Genomic DNA, 26,656 nt, shown 5'->3' with positions numbered 1-26,656 from the left:
AAATTTGTTGTAAGATGTGCATCACGTTGTGTAATTCATTTAGTGTGACGTTATTCATGAAGAACTACAGTGTTCCGTCCACAACATATTGTAACGTTAGGTTTGTGTGTTCGGTTTCGGTCGAAAGCCATGACGACAACGGAAGTAGCTAATTGTTGAAAATTCATTTAGATGTCATTTGAAGGCTTACTTGGGCAACGAAGATCAAGCCAAGCATCACACCAGTGATCGTTCTTCTCTAAAGCAAACAGACAAATACGTAGGACATCCTGCCCAAAATTACCATACAGCGTCGCCGTCGCCCATCTTCACTCTGGGTCGTGTACTCAGTTACGCATCACTGCCTTTTGTCTGCCTAGACGCTCAGTAGACGCACGCTGGTCGAGCTAGTGAGGATAGGTGGAAGTCGTTGGAGCGATATCACTCTAAATCCAGAGTGATACGTTATCGAATAAAGAGGATATAACGTCAGTCTTGGATTGGATTTGCGAGTTGAACAGTAACAATGTGTAACCCATGCTGTCTTAGTCAGGTGAGTAGAGACCGTATTTTATAATCACGCTCTGTTAGATTAAACTTCCCGGTGACATACAAGGGAGTCGTTAGCATTCGGACTGAACGCGTCCAGTAGCTCCTGGGCTAGCATTTTTTTCATTGTTTGAATAAGAACTGATAAACTTTGCGTGGAAAGTCACGTTATGCTCAAATAAAAAGTTGTATTAGGGTAGTATTTGTCGTTCTAGGACGTCGGAAACATGTTACATGGCTAAGGAATTAATTCGATATTGTCGAGTTGGTTTGGGTTTAAAACATATTGAAACAAAGAAACAATACTCCTAAGCAACTCCAAACTCATGTGAAGTTGGTTAACACGTATACAGGCCACTCTCTATCAAATACTTGGCTAGCTCGCTTGCCGTCTCTCTTCTTTTAACAACTGACATTTTGGCGAGCTGGCTGCGTAGTTGGCACTATGCAAGATGAGCAAGTGCCTGGCTGGGCTACTGTGTACCTCGCTTGAAATTTCCTCGGGGTATTTACGGGGACCCCCATATGAGACCAACTAAATAATGGGGGGAAAGACCTGTCCGGACATTGTGTTTAAATTGGAGTTAATGGCCGTTTTGAGTCCAATTCAATACAGCCTAACCCTAGCTGGAATGTTTTTATAGCCTAAGTTACATTGTCTATTGTCAACATTATCCTGAACACAGCTGCTACTTTGTAGCCAATATCGTCCCTGAGCATGACTCACTAACATGGCAAATCATACATTGCACAGTCTATGTAGGACATTTGATTGAATAGGCTACATAGATTTTCTAGATGGTGGTATTCATAAAAATGCATCAAAGCTAAAGCCAGCACATTGTAAGAGTGGCTTAGATGCCTAGTTGTTTTTCTTTTCGGCTAATCTTAAATTATGAAGCAGCAGTCGCGTTTTCCCTTCAAGGAGGGTCTTTTGGTCAATATTGTCCTTGCTACAGTCTCCATATGCTAATTTCTGCCTGAAGTGGACCTCATTTACAGGCTGAGCTTTTATTATTGTACGTGGTCCGCGGGTGGTCTTTTCATTTCCTTGTAGGATCTGTGAGGCGGTTTGTTTGCATAAGATTAGTGCTGGGAAAAGGAGGGGGAAGATCCCAGCAGCCAAAAGGGATTCAGTGTCTGGATTTCTGTCTCATTAGTGTAGACCTGTCAGGAGTTAGTTGTTGGCAGACATCTTGGGGATACGGCATGTCTGACACACAAACTGCCATGGAGTTGCTGACATGGGGAATGTCTGACACAGGGATATCCCTACAGAACGCTTCCTCTTTGGGTCATTCAGAGTAGACAAAAGGCACTGACCAAAACAGCTTTTGGTTTCTGTGTGTTATTTTCTGTGATTTTTCTCAGGTTTACTAAGTTCCTTGCAAAGATGGTGATTCAATTTTGTCATCTTTGCAATAAAATCCACACGAATATGTGTGCATGTGTCTGGGGTGCTGTCTATTGGATTGCAAAGCCTCACATGCGCTTGCATTATTAGTTGCCAAGGAGGTGGCTCCCAGCAAAGGCATGATGAAATGCCTTGAAATAGGCTACACTCTGAGGTCTTTTCTTTATGCTGCCTGCCCAAGTACACATTGTAATGTGGATGTTCCATGAAGGGGAGGGGAGGCAAGGCTTTGTGTCCTTGCTAGGCTATATATTCTCTGTGGACTGGAAAGATGGAAATCTTTTTCCCAACAACTCCAATAACAGTTTTCCAGAGGAATAGCCTCATTTTCACAGCAGAGTTAAATTGAAAGGACAAACAATCCTTATCACTTCAAAGTTTTGCAATGTGAGCAGTGGCTTCTCACCCGTAGACTTCGGGAGGTTTGGAGCTCTCTGTTCAACCTAAATCTGTGGCTTGTGTGGAGAAGGCTTTCTTGTTTAAGAGATTGGTTGAAGCTTGAGGTTACCAGTTTTTTTTTTTTTTTCATAAGTTAGCCTTCTGTTTTGCCTGTTTTTTTTTTCACACCTGCATAGTGATTATTCACACACCCTCTGAATAGTAAGTGTGAAACACATTTCATTCTTTGGCAGATATTCAACAGCTTACAGTCCTTAAATTTCTAGCGTATTCATGGTCTCTATTTACTCAAGACAAAAGGCAACTTCTGTGTATACTTGAAACAGTGAAGTAATACATTTTTGTCTCTCTCGTACTGTCACCCTGTTAACAGGGCAGTGGTACCACAAAGGACTCATTGATAAAACTGTATCTGTGGTGTTATTGTCAAGCCTGTTTTTTCCACTACTGCCCTTGATGTTGCAGATGCAGAAACAGTATTAGGCCAAATCATTGTTCACTTCCTCTGACTTTGTTACAAGAGCTGCTAAAAGTGGACCAAATGTTCCATTTTAATGTCCCGAAATGTGGAAAGATCGAAGCATTGCATTGAATGGAAGTGCATTGTTGACGGAACAGAGATACTTTATTAACATGCCTTTTACAACACAAGTGCTCAGTAAATAATCATTAAATACAATAAAAAAAATACAAATCCAGATTGTTCTTAATTGCTCCTCAAAATAAGGGTACTCCAGCCATGTTTCTCACAAATCTGTAATAGCTTAGGCTAACACACTGACACAAATCCATGGACATTTTGCTGTGTTTTCTTGTTCGAGTTGTTGTGTTTCATGGATTTTCCAACTGACCTGGTGACTCATGCGTATGCCGCCAAATGCGCCGTGAGTCAGTTTGTTGTCAAGCACCACACACAGCAGCACTGACTAGCACAGCTAGTCTTGCAACCAACACTCAGCTATGCAGTCACACAGGTTTTCATTTGAAAGATGCGCCTTAAAGCTAGGACCTCGGCACAACAGATCCTAGTAGCAGGGATCAGTCAAGCAAGACGAGGAAGTCTCCATCAACAGTCTCTGTCGCTCCCACGGATGGGGTTACAGCGGCCAGGTCATTGTCTTGGAGTTGGAAGGCCTTTGTGTGTGAAGCAGCGAGGTCCTATCGCCTTTCACCCAAGGCCACAGCTAGCAGCTGGAGGACAAGAAAAGGAGGCACTGCACTCGAGTGGCCAAGAGTGCACCCCTATGTGTGGGGGAGCTTTCGGGCTAGTATCTCTTACGCAGCATGGGAGAGGTCAGTGTAGGGGGTTGGGATGTAGCCTGAAGGCCTTTCTTTAGGGCCTGTCCACACGGAGACGCTTTTTAGGTTAAACGTAGAGGTTTTGCTTCGTCTTGGCCGAGTGTCCAAACGAGTCCTGTAAACGCACTGCCCGAAACTGCACTTTTTTGAAACCTGGTCCCAGAGTGGAAAAATCTGAAACCGTAGCCCGTTTGAATTCGTTTAGACAGCTTAAACCGCGACATGCTGCTTGGCGTATCGATGATGTCATCGCCACACCTTAGCTGCCCTGGACTTGCACTTATAGTATTGCCTAACAATACTAGTTTTCATACATGACATTACCTACGATTACACTCCGTAAGATAAATATCACAACTGAAAGGCGCAGCGCCGATAGCTTATGACTTGGTGGACTGAACACTGTTTTTCCCGGTGTTTTTTATGCATTCTAGCTACTGTCAGTGACGCCAGAGAACTTAAGTTATTAGGAAAGTGCGGTGTAAGTTTAGGCTACATTAATTTGTGCGTAGTGCCAGTGTCATTCATTTATTTTACATGTCTTATAACATATATACATGCATTCACAGTCGAGTGAAATCAGATATAAGCATACAAAGACGCTTAGAACTCACGTTAAGCCGATGGTAGCACACTGAATGCAAATGTGCAATTTGATGCAGGCAAAAGTATTGACTGTTACTAACGAAGGTTTTATAGCAATATTATAAATGTGGCGACAGAATAGCCTAGAACTTGGGTAAGCCTTGTGTTTAGTAGCCTAATTGCGGTGATAGCCAAAACTAATGTGAATCACGGACTATCCTACAACCAAAGAAAGTAAAGGTGATTAGTAGGCCGACCTGCGTTAGCCAAATAAAGGACGGGACTGCACCCTTCACAAACCGTAAAATAAAGTTTATTAGTTTTACAGTGGACTACAGTTGACAGTTCACCATCAGTCCACACAAACAATTCTGGTTTCCTTGCACTAGCCATTTCGTCGTAGCCTATTCTGTCTGTTTGAAAAGCGCAAGTTTTGGTCAATTTCTGTAAAGAAACAGTGCCACCTATAGGCCTGGGGTATGAAGTAACGTGTTGAGTCGTGTTGAGATGGATCCGTTTGGACGCAAATATTCTTGATACGGTTCCAAGGAAGACAGAGGAAAAAAAGATCGGTTTGGTACGTGTGGACTAGGCCTAGGCCTTAGACTCCGGCCGCGCTCCCTTAATGCCACACTGACCAACACAAAGGAGGGCCCTTTACTCAGGGTGGGTCGGTGGGTGATCAGTGGTCTGGACATGCTGACCACAGGGTGTCCCCTCCCCCTTCACCCACCCACATTGGTTCCAGCCACAGCTTGGGATGGGGCATTTGCTTAAGGTATCCCTCCCCTGCTGTCTTTTTTGGTTGTGTGTTTGAGTAAATCATTTGCACTTTATTCCATATGTAATGGTAAATAGTAGAAAAAACCTGAAAGGAGGCTTTAACACACAATTTGGGTAAAGCTTATTTTTCATTTCACCCTCCTCTATCCCATGTAGACTTGATTTACACATTTTGTTTTTAGCTCATGCTAAAAAGGTTTCATATGAACAGTGTAGGCCTTACAGTTGTTAGCCTGGATCTCTGATCTATTCTCCATCCTGTAGACTTTGTCTGCAACAGAAAAGTTCCACTCAGCATTCAGCAGCAGATGAGCAGATAAAGACATTTCCAGGTGCACTCTCTCAAGCCCCCATCAGCTGCCTTGTAGACTTGATACAGCCGTAATGCCTGTAATCTCCCTGGATGCGCCTTCCCCACTGCTGCTTTACTGCTGCTGACAGGCGGCCATGGAAACAATCCTGCTCTTGCCGTTTCAGCAGCCAATAAGAATTGGTCTTTGGGATGGCTAGAGCAAGCACTTGACCAATGGGAGCAACGTGTGGTTTGTTTAAACATCTGCGGTTCTGAGCTCATGAGTTCTGTATTGAGTGTTGTGTTGTTGGCAAGTGGGCATAGAAATGTAATATCCACAACAAAACTGAGGCCTATTTGTTCGACACAAGACTTTAATCTGTTCATAACAACTTATAGGCCAGGGGTCCCCAACCTTTTACTTACCATGGACCGGTTTGATTCCCATTTTTTTTTCACGGACAGGGGGGGATTGGGGGTTCGGGGGTTCCATGTTCCATGTGTTGTGCATGCATTACTTGAAAAGAACTAGCTCCAGTTATGTATGAACAGTGAAGGTAACAGACTCTTAACAACGTGAAAAACTTGAAGAAGTGAAAATTGAACAATATACACCCTCAGTGTGTTTGAAATGTCCAGTCGATTGCGCAATTTGGTCTTAGTTGCAGTCATTGCAGAAAACCCGGCCTCGCATAGATACGTGGTGGGAAATGGTAGCAACGTTTTCAGCGCTTTTACGGCTATCTCGGGATATTCTGCTTTGGTTTTGATCCAAAACCCCGCCAGAGAGGTTTCCTCATACACACTCTTAAGACCACCGTCATTTGCAATTTCGATCAATTGCTCTTCCTCCTGCGCTGACATGTTAGGACTATTCGGGATATTGACAATGGGTTGCGGACCCACTCATTGGTTTGCCGTGGATCTTTGGAGGATGGGAAGTAGCCTAACGCTCAAACTCATTTGAAAGCGCAACAAGGTGATCGCGCACCAGCTGCGAGAGAAAGGGCCCTGCCTCAGTCTCTCCCAAAACCCCCACTATACTTTGGAACATATCAAATACACCCCGATCCACTCGTCGTCCCCACAAATCAAGGTTGGCTTTAAATGCAGCGACTTTATCTGCCAGTTTAAAGACAGTCGTCATTCTCCCCTGGAGTGACAGGTTGAGGTCATTAAGCAACCCGAATATGCCACATAGGTAAGCAAGTTTTGACACCCAGTCCTCATCACTAAAATGTGCAGCTAACGGTGACTTTTTTTTCCTGTAAGAAATCTCTGCAGCGGCTCTCGCAACTTAAACACCCTGGCCAGTGTCTGCTAAAGATGCTTGTTTTTTGTTGCTCATTCTAGCAGTTTAGCTAACTTCGCGTGACACTACCGTTCGCCAAGAACTGATCAAGTGAAGTGAGCTGACCTGAGGCTGCGCAGCGCTGAAGGCAATATGTAAAGTGTTGAAGGCGGGACAGACAGACGTAAGAAAATAGACCTTGCAAAATGCAAACATGCGTGCAATCAAACAACTGCATATAGGCCTATGCCATGTAAAAACGTGACATTATTGCGAATTAAATTGAGTTTAGTTTGCATGCATTTTTTTCATGTCGTAGGCTACGGCCCGCGGTTCGGCCCGGTGGTTGGGGACCGCTGTATAGGCTATTACTCTTTCACTGTCTCCAGTCTGACAGCAGTAGTCGTGTGAAAAGAGAGACTCAAATGTACCACCATGTTCAAAAACGACTATATAAAACCATTAGAGCATAAAATATGATGACACACTACGGGCCAATAGAGGATAGTTATTCACCCATAATGCACTGCACTGATGTGGTTTTATAGTACAGTATTGCAGTGTGTTCAAGGGTGCAGATGGGTGTGTAACAGTAAGAGAGAAACTTGTGTGTGTTTATTTCTGTTTCTTGTGCTGCTCTTTGTCCTCATGTTTTATTTACTCTCCTCCTCCCTTTTCAGCTGGCATGCTGTTGTGGCTCGGCGGCGTGCTCGCTGTGCTGCGGCTGCTGCCCCAAGATAAAGCAGTCCACCGGCACGCGCTTCATGTATGCGCTCTACTTCATGCTGGTCACGGTCATCTGCGTCGTCATGATGTCGCCCACCGTGGAGAAGGAGATGCAGAATGTAAGTCCCGCCAACGACGACTGGCCTCCACGTCTGCTTGTGTTTGCTCGGCCATGTTGCAACTTGCCCCTGCTCTGACGCACCCTCTTTACAAACACATGCCCTGGTCATAACAACTCAAAAGGGGAAAAAAGTATCCCAGGGGGGGAAAAGCAGGAGGGAGCTCTGTGTTGTTTTATATTTTGAGTAGTAAATGTTCTATTGGGAAAGAGTAAAACCGCAAGAGAAAGCCCCAACAAATGGCTTTTAAATCACCTCCTGCACTCTTTTGTAGTCTAAGAAATAGAGACTAGCCCACTAATCTCAGATGCCCTTGAAAATAAACTGAACTGTCCCTCTCTCTCTCTCCCCCTCTTTAACCATGTTATTTCCACACCTCAGCTCCAGCTATTGAGGTATACAACACCACAAAGGATGGCTTCATTTTGCTAAGGAAAGACTGCAAAATCTAGGGCCTTCAAATCCCCCCTCCCAAAAAAGATCTAATAGCATAGCAGCCTGAAATACAGCTCTAATTGAAGGAGGGAGAACTCGTAGAAGCTACGCCCCCCTGACCGTACGCTCCCCTAGCAGTAGTTCCGAGGCTGCAGTCCTTTTCCCTGGAAACTCTCCCAAAGAGAGTTTGCACAATGGAATGTTGCCCGGTGCTCTGGGAGAAGCATTGTGTGGCGTCGGCCTGTCATGTGTGCCCTGGTTTACAGGCCGGGTGTGCCTCCACTATTGTATTCGGGGGCGATGTTGACTCCCCTGCTGTTTAAAATTTCACATGGGAGACCAGTGAAGTGACAAAGAGCAACCCCCACTTTTTTTTTTTTTTGAGGGGACCAAAGCCTGATACCAACAGCACATATGTGCTAAAAGCATCAGTTTAGTTAGCAATGTCTGTTTCAAGAGAGCGTGATATCAAGTGGGTCTTAGAGCTTGTGTTTTCTGTTTTGAAAAGAAACAGCCTTTGAGGTGGTCACTGGTAACAATAGATCACACTTTCACCTTGAAATAGCTTCTTCAAACGTGTGTCTTTATTTCTTTTCAAGTATTTCGGGATAGATGATTGCTGCTTAATGTCAAACATAATTTTCTTTACCCCAGGCTGCAATTACATGCACTAAATGTGACCTACAAGGCCAAGTATATACCATAGGGTTTTCCAAATGGATAATGCTACACAGCTGAAGCTAAGAGCTTTCTTAGCCAATCCTGTCTGCTCCTCACAAAAGAAGATATTAAATATTGGACTTGGGTTGACACTAACACCCATGCCGTAAATAAGAGTCAGGCATTGGCTGTCTTTGTCCAGCCAGCTTAACTTTTGGAAGATGAATTTACTTTATGTTTAATACACCCAGGAATAGCTTGGATGGCCTGCTGAGCCTGTGCTATGAGTCATTCAAGTTCACATGCTGTGTGTTTTTACACAGCCATCTTCTGTCTCTTTCTGAGTAAACAGTCTGACCAAGAGTAAAGATTTTTATTACCCGTTTATAATCCTGTTTATAGGACCTAATTTTGTGCTCCCTGTTTTTCTCAATTTAATGAATACATGAATGTTTTAATTTAGCCTTTGCTTTAAAGACAATAAATTCGACATAAGTTATTTTGACAGTGCACTGCATGAAATGGCAAGGCAGGCTACTTAGGCCTCACACATCATGTGTGGTAAATGTCTGATATGTCCTGCCCCCTCAGCTGCCATTGTACAAAGACATCTGTGACCAGCTGAGTGCCGGGGCCAACTGCAACGACCTGGTGGGCTACAGGGCGGTGTACAAGGTCTGCTTTGGCATGGCCTGCTTCTTTTTCCTCTTCTGTATCTTCACCATACGGGTCCAGTCCAGCACGGGGTGCCGGGCAGCCATTCACAATGGGTACGGCTCTCTCTAATACACAGGATACACACACACACTCCTTCCATTGTTATGGAAACCATTCCCTCTGTTTTTTTCTCACTCACTGACAGGCTCTCTTGCTCTCTCCCTCTCCCTTTCTCTGTGTATGTCCATCCAGAATGGGTAGATAATATATCTCTGCATTCTTTCTCCCCCCCACCAGCCCACACCAGCTTCCATAGTCCACACCAGCTTCCACTAGGGATGTAACGGTATGAAAATTTAACCTCACGATTATAGTGACCAAAATTATCACGGTTTTCGGTATTATCACGGTATTTCTAAAAGCGTGTTCAATATGTTCAGAAAGCACTGATAGTCCTACACAAGCTGAAATAGTTTCAATAAGTGTCCCGTTCACTTTTTTCTTCATGTTTAATTGGCTATGTGCTTATAGCTTAACACCCTACCATAACTTGGAGTTTGCTGTTTTTTTTCTTTCTGTTATTTGGATGCAATGAGTGAGACCAAAGTAAGCGTTCAAAATAAAACTTTAGACTACTGTATTCTCCTGATAACGTGAGTGGAATGGATTTAATGTGGACGTGAACATAAAAAGAAGCAGAGTGGCTACATGATACGGTGCACATTTTGCGGTGAAAAAGTTCCGCCTTATAAAATCAGGTGTAGCTTAATCTGAATCGTAGTTAAAACCATCAATTAGACAACAGAATCAGTTTTTTTTCTATTGTACCAGGCCCACTGTATGTCAAAAGCAGGCTCGGGTGAAGCTGGGAAGGATTAAACACACGGTTTCCACACCGCGGTAATCAACAGTGATAATCATGATGTTTAAAATGAAAGCGGTAATTATTATCGTCAACATTTTTATCGCGGTTTACCATTATACCGGTAATCGTTACATCCCTAGCTTCCACCATGTGTCTCTCTAAAGATCTCTGTAGGCCACGTTATCACTATGGTATCACATGTATGCTTTGGCAGACACCCTTCCTAACCGGCCTGCCCTCAAACAGCACTTAGCCAGAAATCCTTGATAACAAGCGCAAGCGGCTAATCCCTCTCCTCCCCCTCCTGCTGTCTCCCCCTGTTCCTCGCTAGCCTCCCACACCACCCGCCAATGAATAGATGTATTAATTCCGAGGATCTGGCCAGAGGAAGTTGCTGCGGAATGAGCCTTATTCTGCCCCTTACAAATCAAATGGCTTAGCCCCCCACAAAGAAACGCTTAAGATCATAATTGGATCCACCAATAATTGGATGTTTTGTGAGGTATGCAAATATTGCTAAGCAGAGAGTGTCTGTATGGGTGGGGTTTTTATTAGTGTGTGAGTAGAGCCCAGGGTGGGCACGTGGCGACACACAAAGATGCCCGTGCCCGCCACACTTCACAACAGGAAAGCCTACTACTGACGCTTTTGAACACTCTGGAAAAGCATCTGTGAAGTTTTCTCTCTAATGACTAATCCTCCGGATCAAACAAGACGGCTTGTTTTGCATTTGCAGGTTGACAGCAAGTAGCAGCGTCCAGATAATGTGTGGTGAGTCATAAGCACTATGAAAATAATCGGATGTGTTTTCCACCTTTTGTTTCTCACGCATGCAGGTTCTGGTTCTTCAAGTTCCTGGCGCTGCTGGGCTGCTGTGCAGGAGGATTCTTCCTTCCAAATCAGGATACCTTTCTTGAAGGTACAGTATTTCTCGGTTCTGTTCTACTATTTTTCCTCTCTGTAACGTTCTCCTAAACGTCTATGTATTCCTGCCTCAAATGATAAACTACATTCACCATACATTCCAGAACACTCTTTCAACCTCCTTGCAAGCCTAACCACTCTCCCTTTGAAAATGCAAAGAAATAACACACTAGAACATTCCACGGCAAAGGTCTCTCCGACCTTGGAGTCACTGCTCTTGTTAAACAAATGAAAAAGTGTGCAGTGGTGGTATCGCAGCGGGCTCCAGAGAGACCCGGACTTCTTCAGTCGTCTTCTTCAAGGGCTCCAGAACTCTCCAGGGTCCATTTGGCCGGCACTGCTGGAGTGGCAGGCGATTTGGGCCTAGCCCAGTCCTCCTCGGCGGTTGTGCCCCGGGGGAAATTGAGGGTCGCTAGCCCGGTCTCTGTCCTCATGCTCTCCATCTGCTGTCCTAGTGGAATCTGAGGGTTTTTTCGTTTTAGCTCGGCTGTTTTGGCGAACATTGTGAAACAGATTTATGGCCAACTTAATTGCAAACATTCTCAACATGATTCATTTCATTGTGTGGTTCACTCCTAAGGTTTACATTAGCAACTAGCCAAACAATAGGGAACACAGATCCTAAATGGATTAGCTGTATGTGACGTGGTTTAATATTCATCTCGGTAACACTTTATTTTACTGAACACATGTTAGCCATTAATACATAACTAATATGTGTTTTTATTAGTGCTTAATGGTCTATATTAATTGACGTCACACATTTATTAGGTCTTTATTCAACAATTTCTTGTTCTTACTCAGTAGATGAATTATTCTTGGTAAATCCTGAATAAGCAAATAGTTGGTCTTAATCTAAGGTTATAAAATTGCAGTATGGATCAAAATAGAGAATGTATAGCCTTCTAATACATTGTTTTAATATGTTATTATTCTGTCACTATCAGTCACATATTCAGACAGTGAATTAGGAGTCTGTAATCTCTCTATTTTGATCTATACTATATATCAAGTCAAGTCAAGTTTATTTATATATTTCATTATATAAATAAACACAGACACTCAAACTCATACACAGAGGTCGTTCAGTGTGCTTTACATAAACAAAACCAAACAATAATAACAAATAAAAGCATAGAAGGGCAATATAGTCAAAGAATAGTTAAAAGGTAAAGATCATAATAAAAAGAAAACACAAAACACAAGGTAGAATCATTTAAAAATAAAGAATAATTAATAAGCAAAAACAAAGGCAAAAGTAGTAAACAAGTAATAAAAGACAAGGTAGAATAATTATCAAGGCAGATTCAGAATTTGTAACTCGGCACAGTTAGCAGAAAGCATCTGAGAACAGTTTGGTCTTAAGTCTAGATTTAAAACTGGCTACAGTTGGGGCCTTTTTGATGTCACCCAAAAGTTGGTTCCAGAGCTGAGCCGCATAGCAGCTAAAAGCTGCTTCACCATGTTTAGTTCTAACGGTAGGTTTTACTAACAGGTTTTTCACCTGGGACCTGAGAAGACGAGAAGGTGTGTACTGCTGAAGCATGTCTGACAGGTAGTTAGGTACTGCTACATTTACTGATTTATAAACAAGCAATAGTGCTTTAAAGTCAATTCTGTGACTTACTGGACGCGAGTGCAAGGACTTAAGAATTGGAGTAATGTGGTCAGTTCTCTTAGTTTTTGTTAGAATCCTAGCTGCTGCATTTTGTATCACCTGAAGCTGTTTAATAGTCTTTTTAGGAAGGCCTGTGAACAGTCCATCTGTCCATCTAATCAACCCTGCTGGAGATAAATGCATGAATGAGTTTTTCTAAGTCATGTTTTGACATCAGCCCTCTGAGTTTGGCAATATTTTTGAGGTGGTAAAAAGCTGATTTAGTTATCGCTTTCATGTGGCTGTTGAAATTTAGATCACTGTCAATTAATACACCAAGATCTTTAACAGTATCCTTTGCCTTCAACCCTTTTGTGTCAAGGAGAGTGGCAACCCTAAGTCTTTCCTTCTTTTTAACAAATATAATTACTTCAGGTTTTTCTTTGTTCAGCTGAAGAAAATTTTGAGACATCCAGGTGTAACCTTAGATCAAGATTAACTGGTTGCTTATTAAGGATTACCAAGAATAAACAATCTATTGATTAAGAATAAGAAATTGTTTAATAAATGTGCAGTTGTGCTTAATACAGACCCTGTTGAGCACTAATACACATGTTAATTATGAATTAATGGCTAAAATGTGTTCGCTAAAATAACATCTCAATAATACAATCTCCAAGCAGACTGTAGAGAGGTAAAGAGTCCAGTTCAGGCCACCCTACCAGTATGGAGGTACGTGTGAGTAGTAAGAGCCCATTCAGATTGCCGTTCCACTAATCCAGTTTGTCATAGAATGCTGTCATACATGGCCTCCTAACTCGATTAAGCATAGTCATCAGGGGCAGTTTGTTCCTGGAATCTTGCATTCACAGTGAGGCCACAGTATTTCTTTAAGCATGATGACAAAGTACAGCCTGGAAGACAATTAATGAGATTTAGTATGGTAAATGATGAAGGCCAGCTAATGAAGAGCTCTTCAGCAGGCCTGGATTATAATAGTCTGACGTTGTCATACTCAAATTCTAGTCAGAATATGAGTCTGATACTGCTCCATTGGGACGTAATTATGGGGCGTGTATCAACCGATACAGGGGTTGCACTCAATTGGATAGACCTAACCAATCAGAGCGAAATAGCTTACGAGATGTAAGAAGAAAACACAAACCATCCTTCTTCTCCACAAATGCCTTAACAATGTTTTCTGGTCTTTTGTAAAAGTTATTGTGCTGTCAATATCTCCTACAACACTCACTGGCGAAATTTAAGAGATACGTAGTAGGGTAGGCTATTAGGAAAAAACTGATAGCCTATATCCCCTCCGTTTTTAAAAATAATTCCGTTGAACACTGATATGCTACAAACATGTAATAAACAGCTGGGAAAGGCTGTCGCAAATCCTTCTAACAGGTGGTCAATCAGAGATTTCAACGAACAAGGGAACAACATGTCAATGCAACACACTGTTTTCCCTTGATGAACGTGAAACCATGAGTTTTCCCACATCTCAACTTGGCCAAAGTTTTCAGAAATAATCGTTTTTAGTGATACAACCTCATTGAAATAATATGCATTTTCCAAATGGGGTCTTAGAAGCCATCTGTCTCCTTCTAGCCACAGCGTTTTTGTTGCAAACATAATCAACCTAAGCGTGCTCAGATGACGTGATGGACGAGGCGCTGTTGCTCATCTGTCCATCATCGTAAAGCCCGATTTCATTGGTCCGCCCAGGTCTGGGGCGAGCATACAACGGAGCAATGCCAGACCGAACTTCCCGGCCTCAAATGTTGTGGGCGGGACTAAATTCGGCTGGCACCCAGGCTAGGATTATAATCCATTGTACTTTAAAATTGTACTCATCGAAATGATCCAGACATCCTCTGTCTGTCTATTCAGCGTGTCCTCTCAAAAATGTGCATTCCTGCACAGTCCTGTCTCTGTAGATGGAAAACAGACAGCCAAGGCACCCGCTATTCTAATGTGCTGCCAATCAACAACGTTGTTTTATGATCATGGAAGGGGAGGGTGTATTTGTTTGGCTGTTATAAGATTTTGCGTTTAGCTGAAGCATTAGTTAGTATCACCACCAGGCCTGTTCAGTGGACTTCCATTTTAGCAGCTATTAAACACTCTGCGTGTTGAATAGCAGTTTTTCATTCACCATTTTTCTACTAATAACGTTTAAATGCAGTTATTTAGCTGTGCTTGATAAAATCTCCTGGCACCACTGCTCTAGTAAACCAGATCTGCCCTGAATGAAATTGCAGCGATCTTACCACTAAATTCCATTCTGGAAATCTGGCAGCTGAACAGCCTGGCTGGGTTCTGCGAGTGTTCGAGATTAGACCTGTAAGTGCTCCTTCTGGAGACTGCCTCATATTTTTCTCTCTCCCTCTCCCCCTCTCGCTCTCTCTCTCTCCCCCTCTCTCTGTCTGCAGTGTGGCGCTACGTGGGGGCAGTCGGAGGCAGCATCTTCCTGTTCATCCAGCTGATGCTCCTGGTCGAGTTCGCCCATCGCTGGAACCAAAACTGGTAATGATCCACGCTTAGCATCAGCTTGATTAGACCATCAGCACATCCAAAAGCACGCAGAGGCCTTTCATCCAGACCAGATGTTCCATCTGCTGTCCCCATTCTGCGGAGCACAGATGAATGCAAAGTCACGGTGCATATATCAAATGCAGGTAGACAGCAGAAATGCAGAGTGCAGCCATTTCCCTTCAGCCCTTTATTAGCGCGACTGTTGTGAAACGGGAAAGCAAAACAATCCGCGCGGCCTGCACACCTGAAATCCATTAAGCACGAGAGAGGGGAAGACGTACTGTAGTATTAGCGACTCATAATTTCCACTGTACGTTTGCCAGAGTGGTCCACACCATTAACACTAAGAACTCCTGCTGTGGAGGCTACTTTAGCACAGCCAGGGACCTAATGCTACAGATATGATGGAAATAAAATCTCAACCCATTACCTTCAAGGGATCATGTTGGTAAGGCGCAATTTAAACATCAAACAGGATGAAATCTAACAGGATGTTCGATGTTTGGGAAAGATAAACTTTAAACAGATTATGACTTCAGAGCTCTCACTGTCCTAAATTTAGACCCGTCCAAACGCTCCAGACACATTTTCTGGATCTTCAGTGGGTATAGTATGTCTGGCTGCGTTCAGTCTTTTCGCCCCTCTGTGACCCGTCTGATCCTCATGAATTACAGCCCAAATTCGTTTAACACTGATTTGGTGCCTCAGAGCTCCAGATGACGAATGACTGAGCGCTATGCTGCAGTGGGCCGGGTTTACCGGTCTCCTATGGTCACGCGGGCCTGCTGCTTCGGTAGTGAGAGGGGAAATGTTTGGCTTCACTTCTCTATCTGTTTATGACCAGTTGTTGCAGTGTGTTCAGGGTCAACCTGTTGCTCTCAACAGCTTTCTCAAAAGCACAGCTTACCTTTACCATTCAGGAATAAAAGCTGTCCTATCAGGGCAAAAAAACTGAAAACCAAACGTCCACCATGTTTCCATCCAAAGTTTGAATGCTTATATTTATTTGATTTATGCATTTTTTTACTGTCTGACTTCATTATGTATTTTTCACTGTAATAACAATACAAATATTTGACTTGCCATTGAGGAGTTGCAATGCAGTTAGTATTGTTGTGCTTTCAATGAGCTGGTGCTTTCAATGAGCTGGTGTTATGTCTGCTCTGCATAGGGTGGTGTTGGTGCTTTCACTCCTTGTGCCTGAGGTGATTCACAGCTCCTGGAAGAAGTTAAAGAGTGCAGGCGAGGATTCGCTAGGGGCAGGGAGAGTTGAGCAGTGGGTGGGGTGGAGATTGGAGTGTAGCAGACAGGATGCACATGCTAGGGCTAAATGTGTCCGCAGAGCCATCCCCACCCCCCCAACACATACACAGTCACACACACACACACACACACACATACCAGCACGGCTACCCCCAGGCTCTGAGGGAAGCAAGTAGAACAAAACAGCAAAACAGTGGGGTAGGAACTGAAAGAAGAGCAAATAAAAACAAAAAAAGTCCCAGGATGAAAGGAAGTACATTTGTGAAGCTTTCCTGTAGTACTGTATGCTTGTGTTCAGCAGGGAGCCTGTGTGTGTTTGTGTCAGGGCTAGGTCAGCCAAGCTGCAGATGTAGTTTGTTTGTTTGTGTGTGTGTGTGTGTGTGTGTTGTACAGGATCAATTCCTGCCTGTTTTATGTGTCTTTGTGCATCTCTGGGCCAACAACTGTGTATGCCATTGTGAGTGTGTGTAAGTGCTTTTGAAAGAGTGTGTATGTGAAAGAGCGAGAGAGAGAAAGGGGTAGGGAGAGCGCACATGCGCATAAACACATCCAGAGTGACCAGATGGCCCAGTTGAGGTGACACAGGCGTTGGCGAGCAGCCAAGTGGAGGCAGTGGATAGTCAGACTTGGTTTAATGCTGTAGAGTGAGTGAACACAGTTACATACACATGCGCGCACAGTCGCACACAAACACATTTCCCAGAAGAATGCCTTAACTCACCACATGCTGCTGCCTTATTAAAGCATGTCCAAACATCCGCCTAATTGGCGACTGACCCCTCTTGATTAAACCATGGGCCAGTCAACTAACTAATTCAAAAGTGCTGATTCAATTATTTTTTTCCCAGGCCAGGTCTGTAAGTGTTTCTGTGTGTTTGCATGCCTGCTTTTGTTTTGAAGGATGTTTGGAGCTTGGTGCTCAACTCCCCCTTTGGACAGTTTTTTGATAAACTCTTTTACGTGTCTGTTTTAGAGTTGTATTGACTTACCCTCTTTCTAGGTCAATAAACTACTTTACACTGTGGCACAGTATCCACATAGAGTCGAGAACAGCATTGGTTTTGTGATTGTCGTTGCTTATGCGGTTTCAGCCATACAACGCAACAGATAGTCCAGCACAATAGTAGGACTTCCTCTCTCTCTGTTTGTTCCAGTAATCCACTCATTTGCTGAACTACTCCCATATACTCCCACAGTAGTTGCACAATGGATTAGTTAATCATGCAGGCCTGTATTGCTTTTCCTGGCAGTGTTAAAAATATAAACTGGAGTTTAACATGGTCCTTATAATAATAATAATAAGCTGTTTCTTTTTCAGCTTTTCTTTTTTGCACTCCCTCAGTGACAGTGATCATATGTATCATATAAATGCACTCAAACATAATGTTGTCTTTACGAACGGCCTACTGAGATTTATTGGGTGAAAAACTTCTTCAGTCTAAGAAAAGACCTTCTATTCTGATTGTGGTTAATAGTTTCTCATATCCCCCCCCCCATCTCCTGCGCAGGACGTCAGGGGTGAAGTACAACAAGCTGTGGTACGCGGCGCTGGCCCTGGTGACCCTGGTGCTCTTCACGGTGGCGGTGGGTGCACTGGTCTTCATGGCCTACTTCTACACGCACCCGCAGGTCTGCTTCCTGAACAAGATCTTCCTGGGCGTCAATGCCTCCCTCTGCGTCATCGTCTCCCTGCTGGCCATCTCGCCCTGCATCCAGACCTGTGAGTCTGACTCGGCTTTCTCTGTGTGTGTGTGTGTGTGTGTGTGTGTGTGTGTGTGTGTGTGTGTTTTTCGCACATGTGACAGATGGGCTGGGGAATATGCACATGTCAACAGCAGCAGTCACACAACTGCAAAGTGTGCCGGGTGAAACAGGCTTCAAGCACATGCGTGTGCTCTGTTCTCTCCACTGAGCGCGGCAGCAGAGGCTCTAAACAGGAGAATCCTGAGGCCACAGCACAATGGATAGAGAGAGTGGGATGAGCTACATGGATTAAAACATCACTATGCAACAATGTGGCCACATTTTGTGAACGAGTTTGTACTACTGTTTGTGTCATCCTCAAGTTCATTTAGTAGGTTATTTAGTAGGTTTATGGTCTGTGTCTGTCTGTGTCTGTCTGTGTCTTTGTGTCTGTTTTATTTAAATCACTGTACTGTAAATGAGGTCATTGGCAGCCCGCAAACTACATAACTTGTAATGAAACGCCCTCCCCCCCCCCCTCTCTCTCTCTCTCTCTCTCTCTCTCTCTCCAGACCAGCCTATGTCTGGCTTGCTGCAGCCTGGAGTGATCAGTGTGTATGTCATGTACCTGACCTTCTCAGCCCTCTCCAGCAAACCCAAAGAAAGTGAGTGACATCTGTGTGAGTGTCTGTGCATGTGTCTATTTGTGTGTGTGTGTAGGAGACTGTAAGTGTGTGTGAATGTTTGTGTGAAATGCTTGCTCTCGCATTTAACAGAGCCAAGCCCTAAGTCAAGCTCTTATTAACAGAGCCCAGCAGTGGCACCCAGAGCTAGATTTAATTGCTTCTACATTCGGGCAAACCTCTTCCCTCTCATTAAACCTGTGTGTGTGTGTGTGTGTTGCAGGGGTGGAGGAGAATGGAGTCAACGTCACTGTGTGCGTGTTCCCCTTCAGCTCGGGCGATGAGAGCGGTAAGAGGATAGCCACAGGAGTGGGCACGGCCATCCTCTTCTGCTGCATCCTTTACTCATGGTACGTCAGGGGAGGGGGGCAGTTGGGTCAAAGTTGTACACCTCTCCTCCAGTCTTGTCTCAACTCCTGAACTCTCTCCTCTCATTTACTGTCAGTCATTCATTCACTCACTCACAAACCCTCGCATAGACAGAGAGAGAGAGAGAGAGATCTTTAACATTATTACTGCTGTTTATTTTACTGTTCTTAATGCTTTGCCAATATTGTACAATGCACAGTCATGCCAGTAAAGCTGAGAGAGAGAGAGAGAGAGAGAGAGAGTACTCTCTCCATCTTCTAGGAGTCCTTGGTCTATTTCAAAACACTAAACTGATTTTCAATTTTCCGTTTCTCCTGCTGCCTGGTCACGTTTTTCACATCGCAACATAAACATGCAATTTAGCCTGTGGGACTGTGCGGGCTGTTATTGTCAACATAAAAGCAGGTAGTGTTGCCATGGTTGAGCAAAGTAGAAAGAGGAGGAGGAGGAGGAGGCGAGGAAGATTAAAGCCTCCTCCGCTTGGCTCCCACAGTGTGGAAGGGTGTACTCACATGTGTTTCACATTAGGATCCGACATGTCATCCGAGGCTCTCCCCTCGCTCGCTTGCTCGCTCGCTGGCGGTTTATTTCGGTAACTTTACTCCATATTTACCCAGATCTGTTGTAAGTGTGGGAAGGGAGCATCGCAAAGCCACCATTTTGAACTGCCGTGTGGTGGTCAAGGCACTTGGTGGGCAGTCCCACTCCCCTCGCATGAGAAGGGGCAAGCCGATGAAATTAAAAGCTGAATGGGCTGAGGCTTTCTCAGGGAAGCTTTCCCAGACAACAGTTTATTAAAAAAAACACAGGAGAATGTTGGCCATTTTGTTTGGCTTTGACAATGTACCACTTCCAGTAATTAGTGTGTGTGTGTGTGTGAGTGTGAGTGTATGTGTGTGTGTGTTCATGTGAGTGTGTGTGTGTGTGTGTGTGTGTGTGTGTGTGTGGGAGATTGAAAGCACTTTAATGATAACCACAGTGGGGTGTGCCAGTTTCCTCCTCTGCTATTTCGCCCTGTGAAACACAGCATTAGGGATGGTAATTATTGACTTCATGTTACTACCGTCTCATGGACGCGGTAGCCGAAAATGTGCGTAGCGTCACCCAAGATTCTAAAGCATTTAAGCAACCAGATAAAAAGTCTAGGGCATCAGTGGTAGAAAGGAAGGAAGAAGATAAAGCTACAAAGTATACTATGTCGACCAGACTGAAACAGACCTGTCTTACAATCTTTAATATGTACAGTATTAAAGCAACACCACAGAACTTTCCCTCGGTCACACGCACGCTATTTGTTTATCCAGCACAGGCTTTTCAAATAACGATGTCCACAGGAAAGGTAGAATATTTTGCATGACTTATAAAAGTACGATGTATTGCGACATCAGATGCAAGTCAAATTTGTAGTTTCTTATGTCTCATTCCATCGAACTACAGATCTGTTACCCAATCTGGCAAACTTACATAGTGCGGTTATAGCAGATAGAGGGCCACGAAGCGAATGCAGAATTGCCCTTTACCCTGTTACGAGTTGATGAACCACTGAAACGATTTTGGAAACATTATTTTAAGCTATAGAAAACTCTTTGGTGTTGCTTTAAGGCTTAAGTAAGTATCAATGGGAATTTTAGTCCAATGTTGTTTATCGCCCTCATGTCACAGACCACCAAACCACAGTAACTTCTCCCCAAAGGAGGACCCATGGAGTCAGCATTTAGGGAATGATGGGAATAAATCATTATTTGGAATGGATTTGGGTGCTAATGAACACCACATGTGTTGTTTTTGAATCCTTTGTTTTCTGATAAAAGGCAAATCGTTGTTAGCTTTTCTTCACACCCAGTGGTGTCTGTTTTCTTATTTATCTCTTTTCTCTCTCTCTCTCTCTCTCTCTCTCTTCGCTCAGCCTCTTTTCAGTTTTGGGGCCAATTTTCCAATTAGCAGCAGGGAGTTTGGTTGATGTGTGTACTGAAATATGTCCAATGCATTTGGCTTGAAGGGTGCTCCTTTTGGCTATTTGTTAACCTCTTTCTCTCTCTCTCTCTCTCTCTCTCTCTCTCTCTCTCTCTCTCTCTCTGAGCAGCTTGACTTCCACCACCAGAAGGAGCTCAACCGCTCTGCGGGTGTACAGGAACTCTGTTCAAGAGAGTGAGGTAATTGAACACCTCTGCAGACTGCAGTCACCCACAGGGCTTGACCCTCCAGCGCCCCTTATTACGACCCAATAACAACATGGTCGTTAATTATGTTTTTGCAAACATTATTGGGTAACATATGGTGTAGTGTTTACACAATGACAGTGATATTGGACCGGATATGTTACACTTTTTTGCTTTCTACTTTCCCTGACAGAGAGCTCGCTGTTGTTTCTGCTGGGGAGATGACACCGGTAAGTGGATTTATGTCAACAATGAACTGACCCATACCGATAGCTCTGTTCTAATACAGTTAGGCCCACTATAACTGATTATGTGATCATTTTGATTGACTTCTACTGAGTAGAATTGATTAGATCAAGTGATTTATCCACATCATGCAATTACTGCTCTTTTTACATTGCATTACATTTACAAGTAGGTGAATGAATCACAGTTTGCACTGAACCTCATGTGCACTCCTCTTCCGCTCCAGTGACACCTGGTGGCTGTAGGCCTCCATAACAAGTGTTTTTCTTTACACTCCTCCATGCGCGCTTGTTGACTTGACTGAGCTGATGCTGTGTTTCTCAGATGACTTTGATGAGGAGGAGAAGAAAACGGGCGGCGGCGGTCAGGATGTCAATTATGACGAGCAGGACGGCACTATCTACAGTTACGCCTACTTCCACTTTGTCTTCTTCCTCGGCTCCCTCTACGTCATGATGACCGTCACAAACTGGTTCCAGTGAGTACCGTATAATGCACTATATCCCATGAGGCCGGCTCATACCAAGGACACTGCCATTATGCACTGTTCCTTATAGCAGTGATTCTTAAACTAGGGGTCGCGACCCCAAATGGGGTCGCCAAAAACTTCCGTGGGGTCGCCAATTATTTTCTGTATTCAGTCTGAAATTATTATTAGGTGAAACAAAGGAAAATAATATTGGCCTTTTCTGCCTTTTTCTTATTTACACGCAGTTAAGAGAAGAGAGAGAAATGTTTTCGTCTTTCAACGAGATCTGGTTCAGTCAATGGGCTACTGGTCCGCTGAGAAACAATGTAACTATCTGCTCCCACTATGCAAACTCAACTGGTTCACGCTATTTTAAGTAAAACAAAACAAAAGACATAGGTAACCTACTAGCCAAAATGGACAGGTGGCTGCTTAAAAAATTGAACAAAAGCTCGGAAGTGCCATCTACCAGTGCGTCTACTCCTCCGTGATCCTCAGATGGGACAAGTCTACAGGCCGGTGAGAATAAAAGAACAAACGGGCGCTACGGGCTTTATCAGAAAGAATTTCTGAAGTATGCATTCACTTGCCAAGTTAAAGATAACCTCAACCACTCACAATGTGTGATTTTATGGCGATGTTCTGGCTTAATGAGAGCTTAAAACCTGTCAAAATGAAACGACATCTCAAAATACAGATGTCGGCTCAGCACCGTGGAGGAAAATCTCTGTGTCACCGTGCAGCATTCCTCCTAGAATTAACTTGCTACAGTACTGTATGTTCACGGAAGCATGCCCACCCTTCCCATTGAAATTGTTAAAGATAGTAAACCAGAAAAGGGAAATAAAAAAATACTGTTATTGTTATCGCCATAAATATAATTAATGTAACGTTGTAGGCCTAATGCTGCATGTGTATGTGTGTGTGCTTGCTTGTGTAAGGCCAAGACGCTTATACGCACATAGCTCTGATCTGATATGGCGGCAGCCTACACTTGTTTAATCGTGATTGTTTGGTTTTCTCGGTTCTTGTTCATATGGAGTAAATAAAACAAATGACTTTGCTTCCTAGTTTTTGCTTGATTTAGTTGTTAACGTTTGAGGGGGGTATTTGAGTAAGGACAGAATGGGTTTGGGGAAAGTGGGGTCGCCAGACCTCCCCATACTTTTTTGTGGGGTCGCCAGACAAAAAGTTTAAGAACCACTGCCTTATAGAGCATATAGCACTAACCAATACAGGCCAATACACACTGGGTTGAGTTGTTTGTTTCAGAGGTAGGTAATCCCACTAGAAAGTCTTACTCACTATATATTGGTTCTGCCTGTGTACTAAACAACTGATTTCACTAGCTGATCTACCTGGCTGAAGAGTAATTTGAATTGTATTGTTTAGTGAACAAGTATGTAGACTTCTAGTGTCTGAATCCAGGTTACCCACCTCTCTGTTTTTTATTGTTTGTTTGTTGAATTCTTGTATTGTGTTTGTTGAATTGTTGTCTTGAGATTTTGCTTGTGTGCCCACAGTTACAAAGATGCCAGTATCGAGGAGCTGCTGGACGGCAGCTGGTCAGTGTTCTGGATCAAGATGGCCTCCTGCTGGGTCTGCCTCGTGCTCTACTTGGGGACCCTGGTGGCCCCCATGTTCTGTCCAAGGAGGTTTGAGGCCTAGAACCAGCGAGACCCCACTCCCAACCCTGCTGCCCATCCTGTTGTCTCCTACAAAAGGTGGCAACACCCACCCAGGCACACACACACACAGACACTCATACACATCCTCTCTCTCTCTCTCTCTCTCTCTCACTCACTCACTCACTCACTCACTCACTCACACACACACACACACACACACACACACACACACACACACACACACACACACCACCTCAGTAGTTTGGGTTTTGTTATTGCTGTTAGGTTTATCTTTTTTCTACATTTTTCTACATTATGTTTCATCATAGGTTTTTTAGTGTGTATGTGTGTCAAGAGAAGGTTATCAATGCCTTAAAGTTCCTATGACCTGTTTTTTTGTTTGTTTACTTTGTTTGTTTGATTGTTTGTTTGTTTTCTATTTCATTATGAAGCATGGAGTTCTGTTACTGTTGCATTCATTGTGGATACAGTGACCTTTACCAGTTGTTGGTCGTAAATGTATATAAACATCTTTTTAATATATGAGGAACCAATCCCCAGATTCAAACCCAAGAAACATTTTGCTCAGGCCCATAAAGCACCTGTAAGTGTCTTGCTTGTTACATTGGTAGATAATATATTCTATGCAATTCAACGGGCTTTTGTTAATTTTTTACTTCTTTGTCATCTGGTTTAAAACTACTCATTTCAGCTCATTGTTTATTATTCTTGTTTGCATCTGTGAGACTCAGTTGAACACCAGGAAAATACGTTTTTGTAATTGCACAGACTTTTTTCCCAAATATGTCACATATTGACCTAAGATTTGTGTAAATATAAATGGAAATCATGGGGCCAATTTGTCCTTTTGTTTTCTTTTGTTGTAGCTTTTTATGATCAGGACAGAAGATATCCATCTTTGTCGGTAGTTGTTGTTGGGTCAGGAAAGAGGCATAAGTCGTGCGAGAGCTTAATCTCAGGATATGAGGTTTTGGAAACTGAATCTGGAGAGGATTAAGGTTTGAAGGGCACAGAGTGAAGTTCGGGAGGTGTGTTACAATACAGCTGTTAGTCTATAGTCCAAATATGACGTTTTTGTCATGGGTGAAGATATACCATCAACTAGACACGCAGTGACTTCTCAGCATTAAGGCCAAATACTGAATGCAGCCCTCCATATGCACTCAAGATGTCACTAAGTAGGATCGGAGGAGGCCAAAGCTAGAACCTAAGGGATTCAATGGTGTCATGTCCAGGCAAATGCAGAGCATTGCTAACTCACACAACTACTTAAGTAACCAAGAAGCAGCATTTCTCTCAAACTGGGTTTGAGCAGATACAGGTATTGTACAGCTATTACAAACTATTATTTAACAATCAGTTTTAATGCAATCAGAAGTGCTTTTTACCAGCTCATGTTTGGTAAGGTTGTCTTTGTGCTTTCCTTTTAATTACCATTCAAAGTGGTAAAAAATAAGTTTTTGAGGAAACGTTGCTCCATACTAGAGATGCTTTTTAACATAAACTTTTGTTTTGTGTTGTTTTGTAACTTAGTGTTTTTATGATCACATCAGAGAATAGACAGTGAACTATTGTTACATTTTCATACTAATAAATACTAATAATAAATATTTGTAGAGTCAGTTTACCAGATCCAAATCCACCAGTATTTAGTATTTTTCCATCTTAGTTGTTAATATGTACATAATAATAATGCACTTTTTCTATCTTTCATACTGGCATTTTACAGTTAGAACTAGTATGTATTCCTGATGCTTAGTGTGCAGCTGTAGTACAACAGATGTAGCATGAGCTCACATCAGTGATCAGTATGCTTACAGTGTGCATCACCTGTCTCAGCCCACAACACATAACAGAAACTGGAAACTTTTTATATGAATGGTTTTATCAAGTAGTTTTATGTCTTCATTTTCTCTTAACAAACTAATTAGCCATATAGGAAGGGGTGAGATTTGTGATATAGACTAATTGATTTGCATTTTAATTTTAATTGATTTGAATTGCCATCTTGCAATGTCGTGCAATTCTTTACTCAGAAGTTTTGTGGGTCACTTTTCAGAAGCTAACAAAAGTGTGTAAAGGTCAGTCCCTTTAAATAGTCACTGTGGGTATGTTTCACTCATTATGAACTAACTACTTGCTCGCTTGTCACCTTTGAATGCAATTCTTAAAGTTAAAAAACCTATGAAAAATAGTAATTAACAGTAAAGGGGTCTTCAAGGTAGCACATTTCATTTTTAATACCGTATATTTATTTCTCTTATCTCAGCGGTCAAAGTAATTGTTGTAATTTCAGTCTTATGATTAATAATTAGAAATAAATTATCTTTTTATGATCTAATTCTGACATTTAAAACCACTTACAATTAATTGTTGGTGTGAGAGTTGTGTGTTGGTGTGAGAGTTGTGTACTGATATGATGCTTGCCATTATTTTTGTAATGCTCATAGTTATTTGTTTAGTACTTTCAAAATGCTTCTAGGTCAAATTCTTCAGTTGCCAACCTCGTCAGGGTTGTGTTATAAAAATGACCACTAGGAGTGCTAATACTGCACTTTCAATTCGGTGTGTTTACATCTGTTACATATTTGGTAGGTGCATCTGAATGAAACATAGCTGTTTTGTTTTTTAAGGGGCAATACATAGGTTGAGTCAAAGGCATAATTGTTGTTGTCCAATTGTGAAAAAACAACAAAAAACCTAACAGACAAATTATAAATGAGACTTTTAAAAAGCTATTTGTGTTCATATGTTGTTGTTATTTTTGTTGTTGTTTTTATTGTTGTTTTTAATTCATTTTCTTGTATACATAAATTAGTATTGGTAGTGAAGTACCAGTGTGTGGGTGAAGATTGAGGTGCTGAGCAGTGTGCTAGAGACCATCTGTACTGCCATGAACGAGCCTTACATCATGAAGTACAAACTCTATTCTGTCCTGTACTGAATTCTCAGTTTTTCAGTGGTCTTTTTAATGATTAAATTTAAAATCTAAATGTAACTCTGACGTGTCCTTTTGAGTTTTT

At 42.8% G+C, this 26,656-nt stretch overlaps 1 protein-coding gene across 1 annotated transcript; it reads left to right on the top strand.

The window, feature by feature from the left end:
* Positions 1-176: 176 nt before the first annotated feature.
* serinc5 (serine incorporator 5) lies at positions 177-26,631 on the top strand. Its single transcript, XM_048243071.1, has 12 exons — positions 177-532; positions 7,272-7,436; positions 9,123-9,301; positions 10,890-10,972; positions 15,010-15,103; positions 17,884-18,095; positions 18,631-18,723; positions 18,965-19,091; positions 21,194-21,263; positions 21,463-21,499; positions 21,840-21,993; positions 23,508-26,631. The coding sequence occupies exons 1-12, from the start codon at positions 506-508 to the stop codon at positions 23,650-23,652; spliced, it is 1,386 nt and encodes a 461-aa protein (XP_048099028.1). The 5' UTR covers positions 177-505; the 3' UTR covers positions 23,653-26,631.
* The last annotated feature ends 25 nt before the right edge of the window (positions 26,632-26,656 follow it).

Source organism: Alosa alosa, chromosome 5 (assembly GCF_017589495.1).
Source record: "Alosa alosa isolate M-15738 ecotype Scorff River chromosome 5, AALO_Geno_1.1, whole genome shotgun sequence".
NCBI lineage: Eukaryota > Metazoa > Chordata > Actinopteri > Clupeiformes > Clupeidae > Alosa > Alosa alosa.
Note: the sequence above shows the minus strand (reverse complement) of the source record. Positions and strands in the feature narration are given on the sequence as shown.

What these genes read in the sequence shown, in the direction of transcription:
- serinc5 (XM_048243071.1), top strand. Translation starts at nt 506, where the DNA reads ATGTGTAACCCATGCTGTCTTAGTCAG. An exon ending in TGGAGAAGGAGATGCAGAAT is followed by an intron (nt 7,437 to 9,122) that starts GTAAGTCCCGCC and finishes CTGCCCCCTCAG; the next exon opens with CTGCCATTGTACAAAGACAT. An exon ending in ACTCTGTTCAAGAGAGTGAG is followed by an intron (nt 21,264 to 21,462) that starts GTAATTGAACAC and finishes TTTCCCTGACAG; the next exon opens with AGAGCTCGCTGTTGTTTCTG.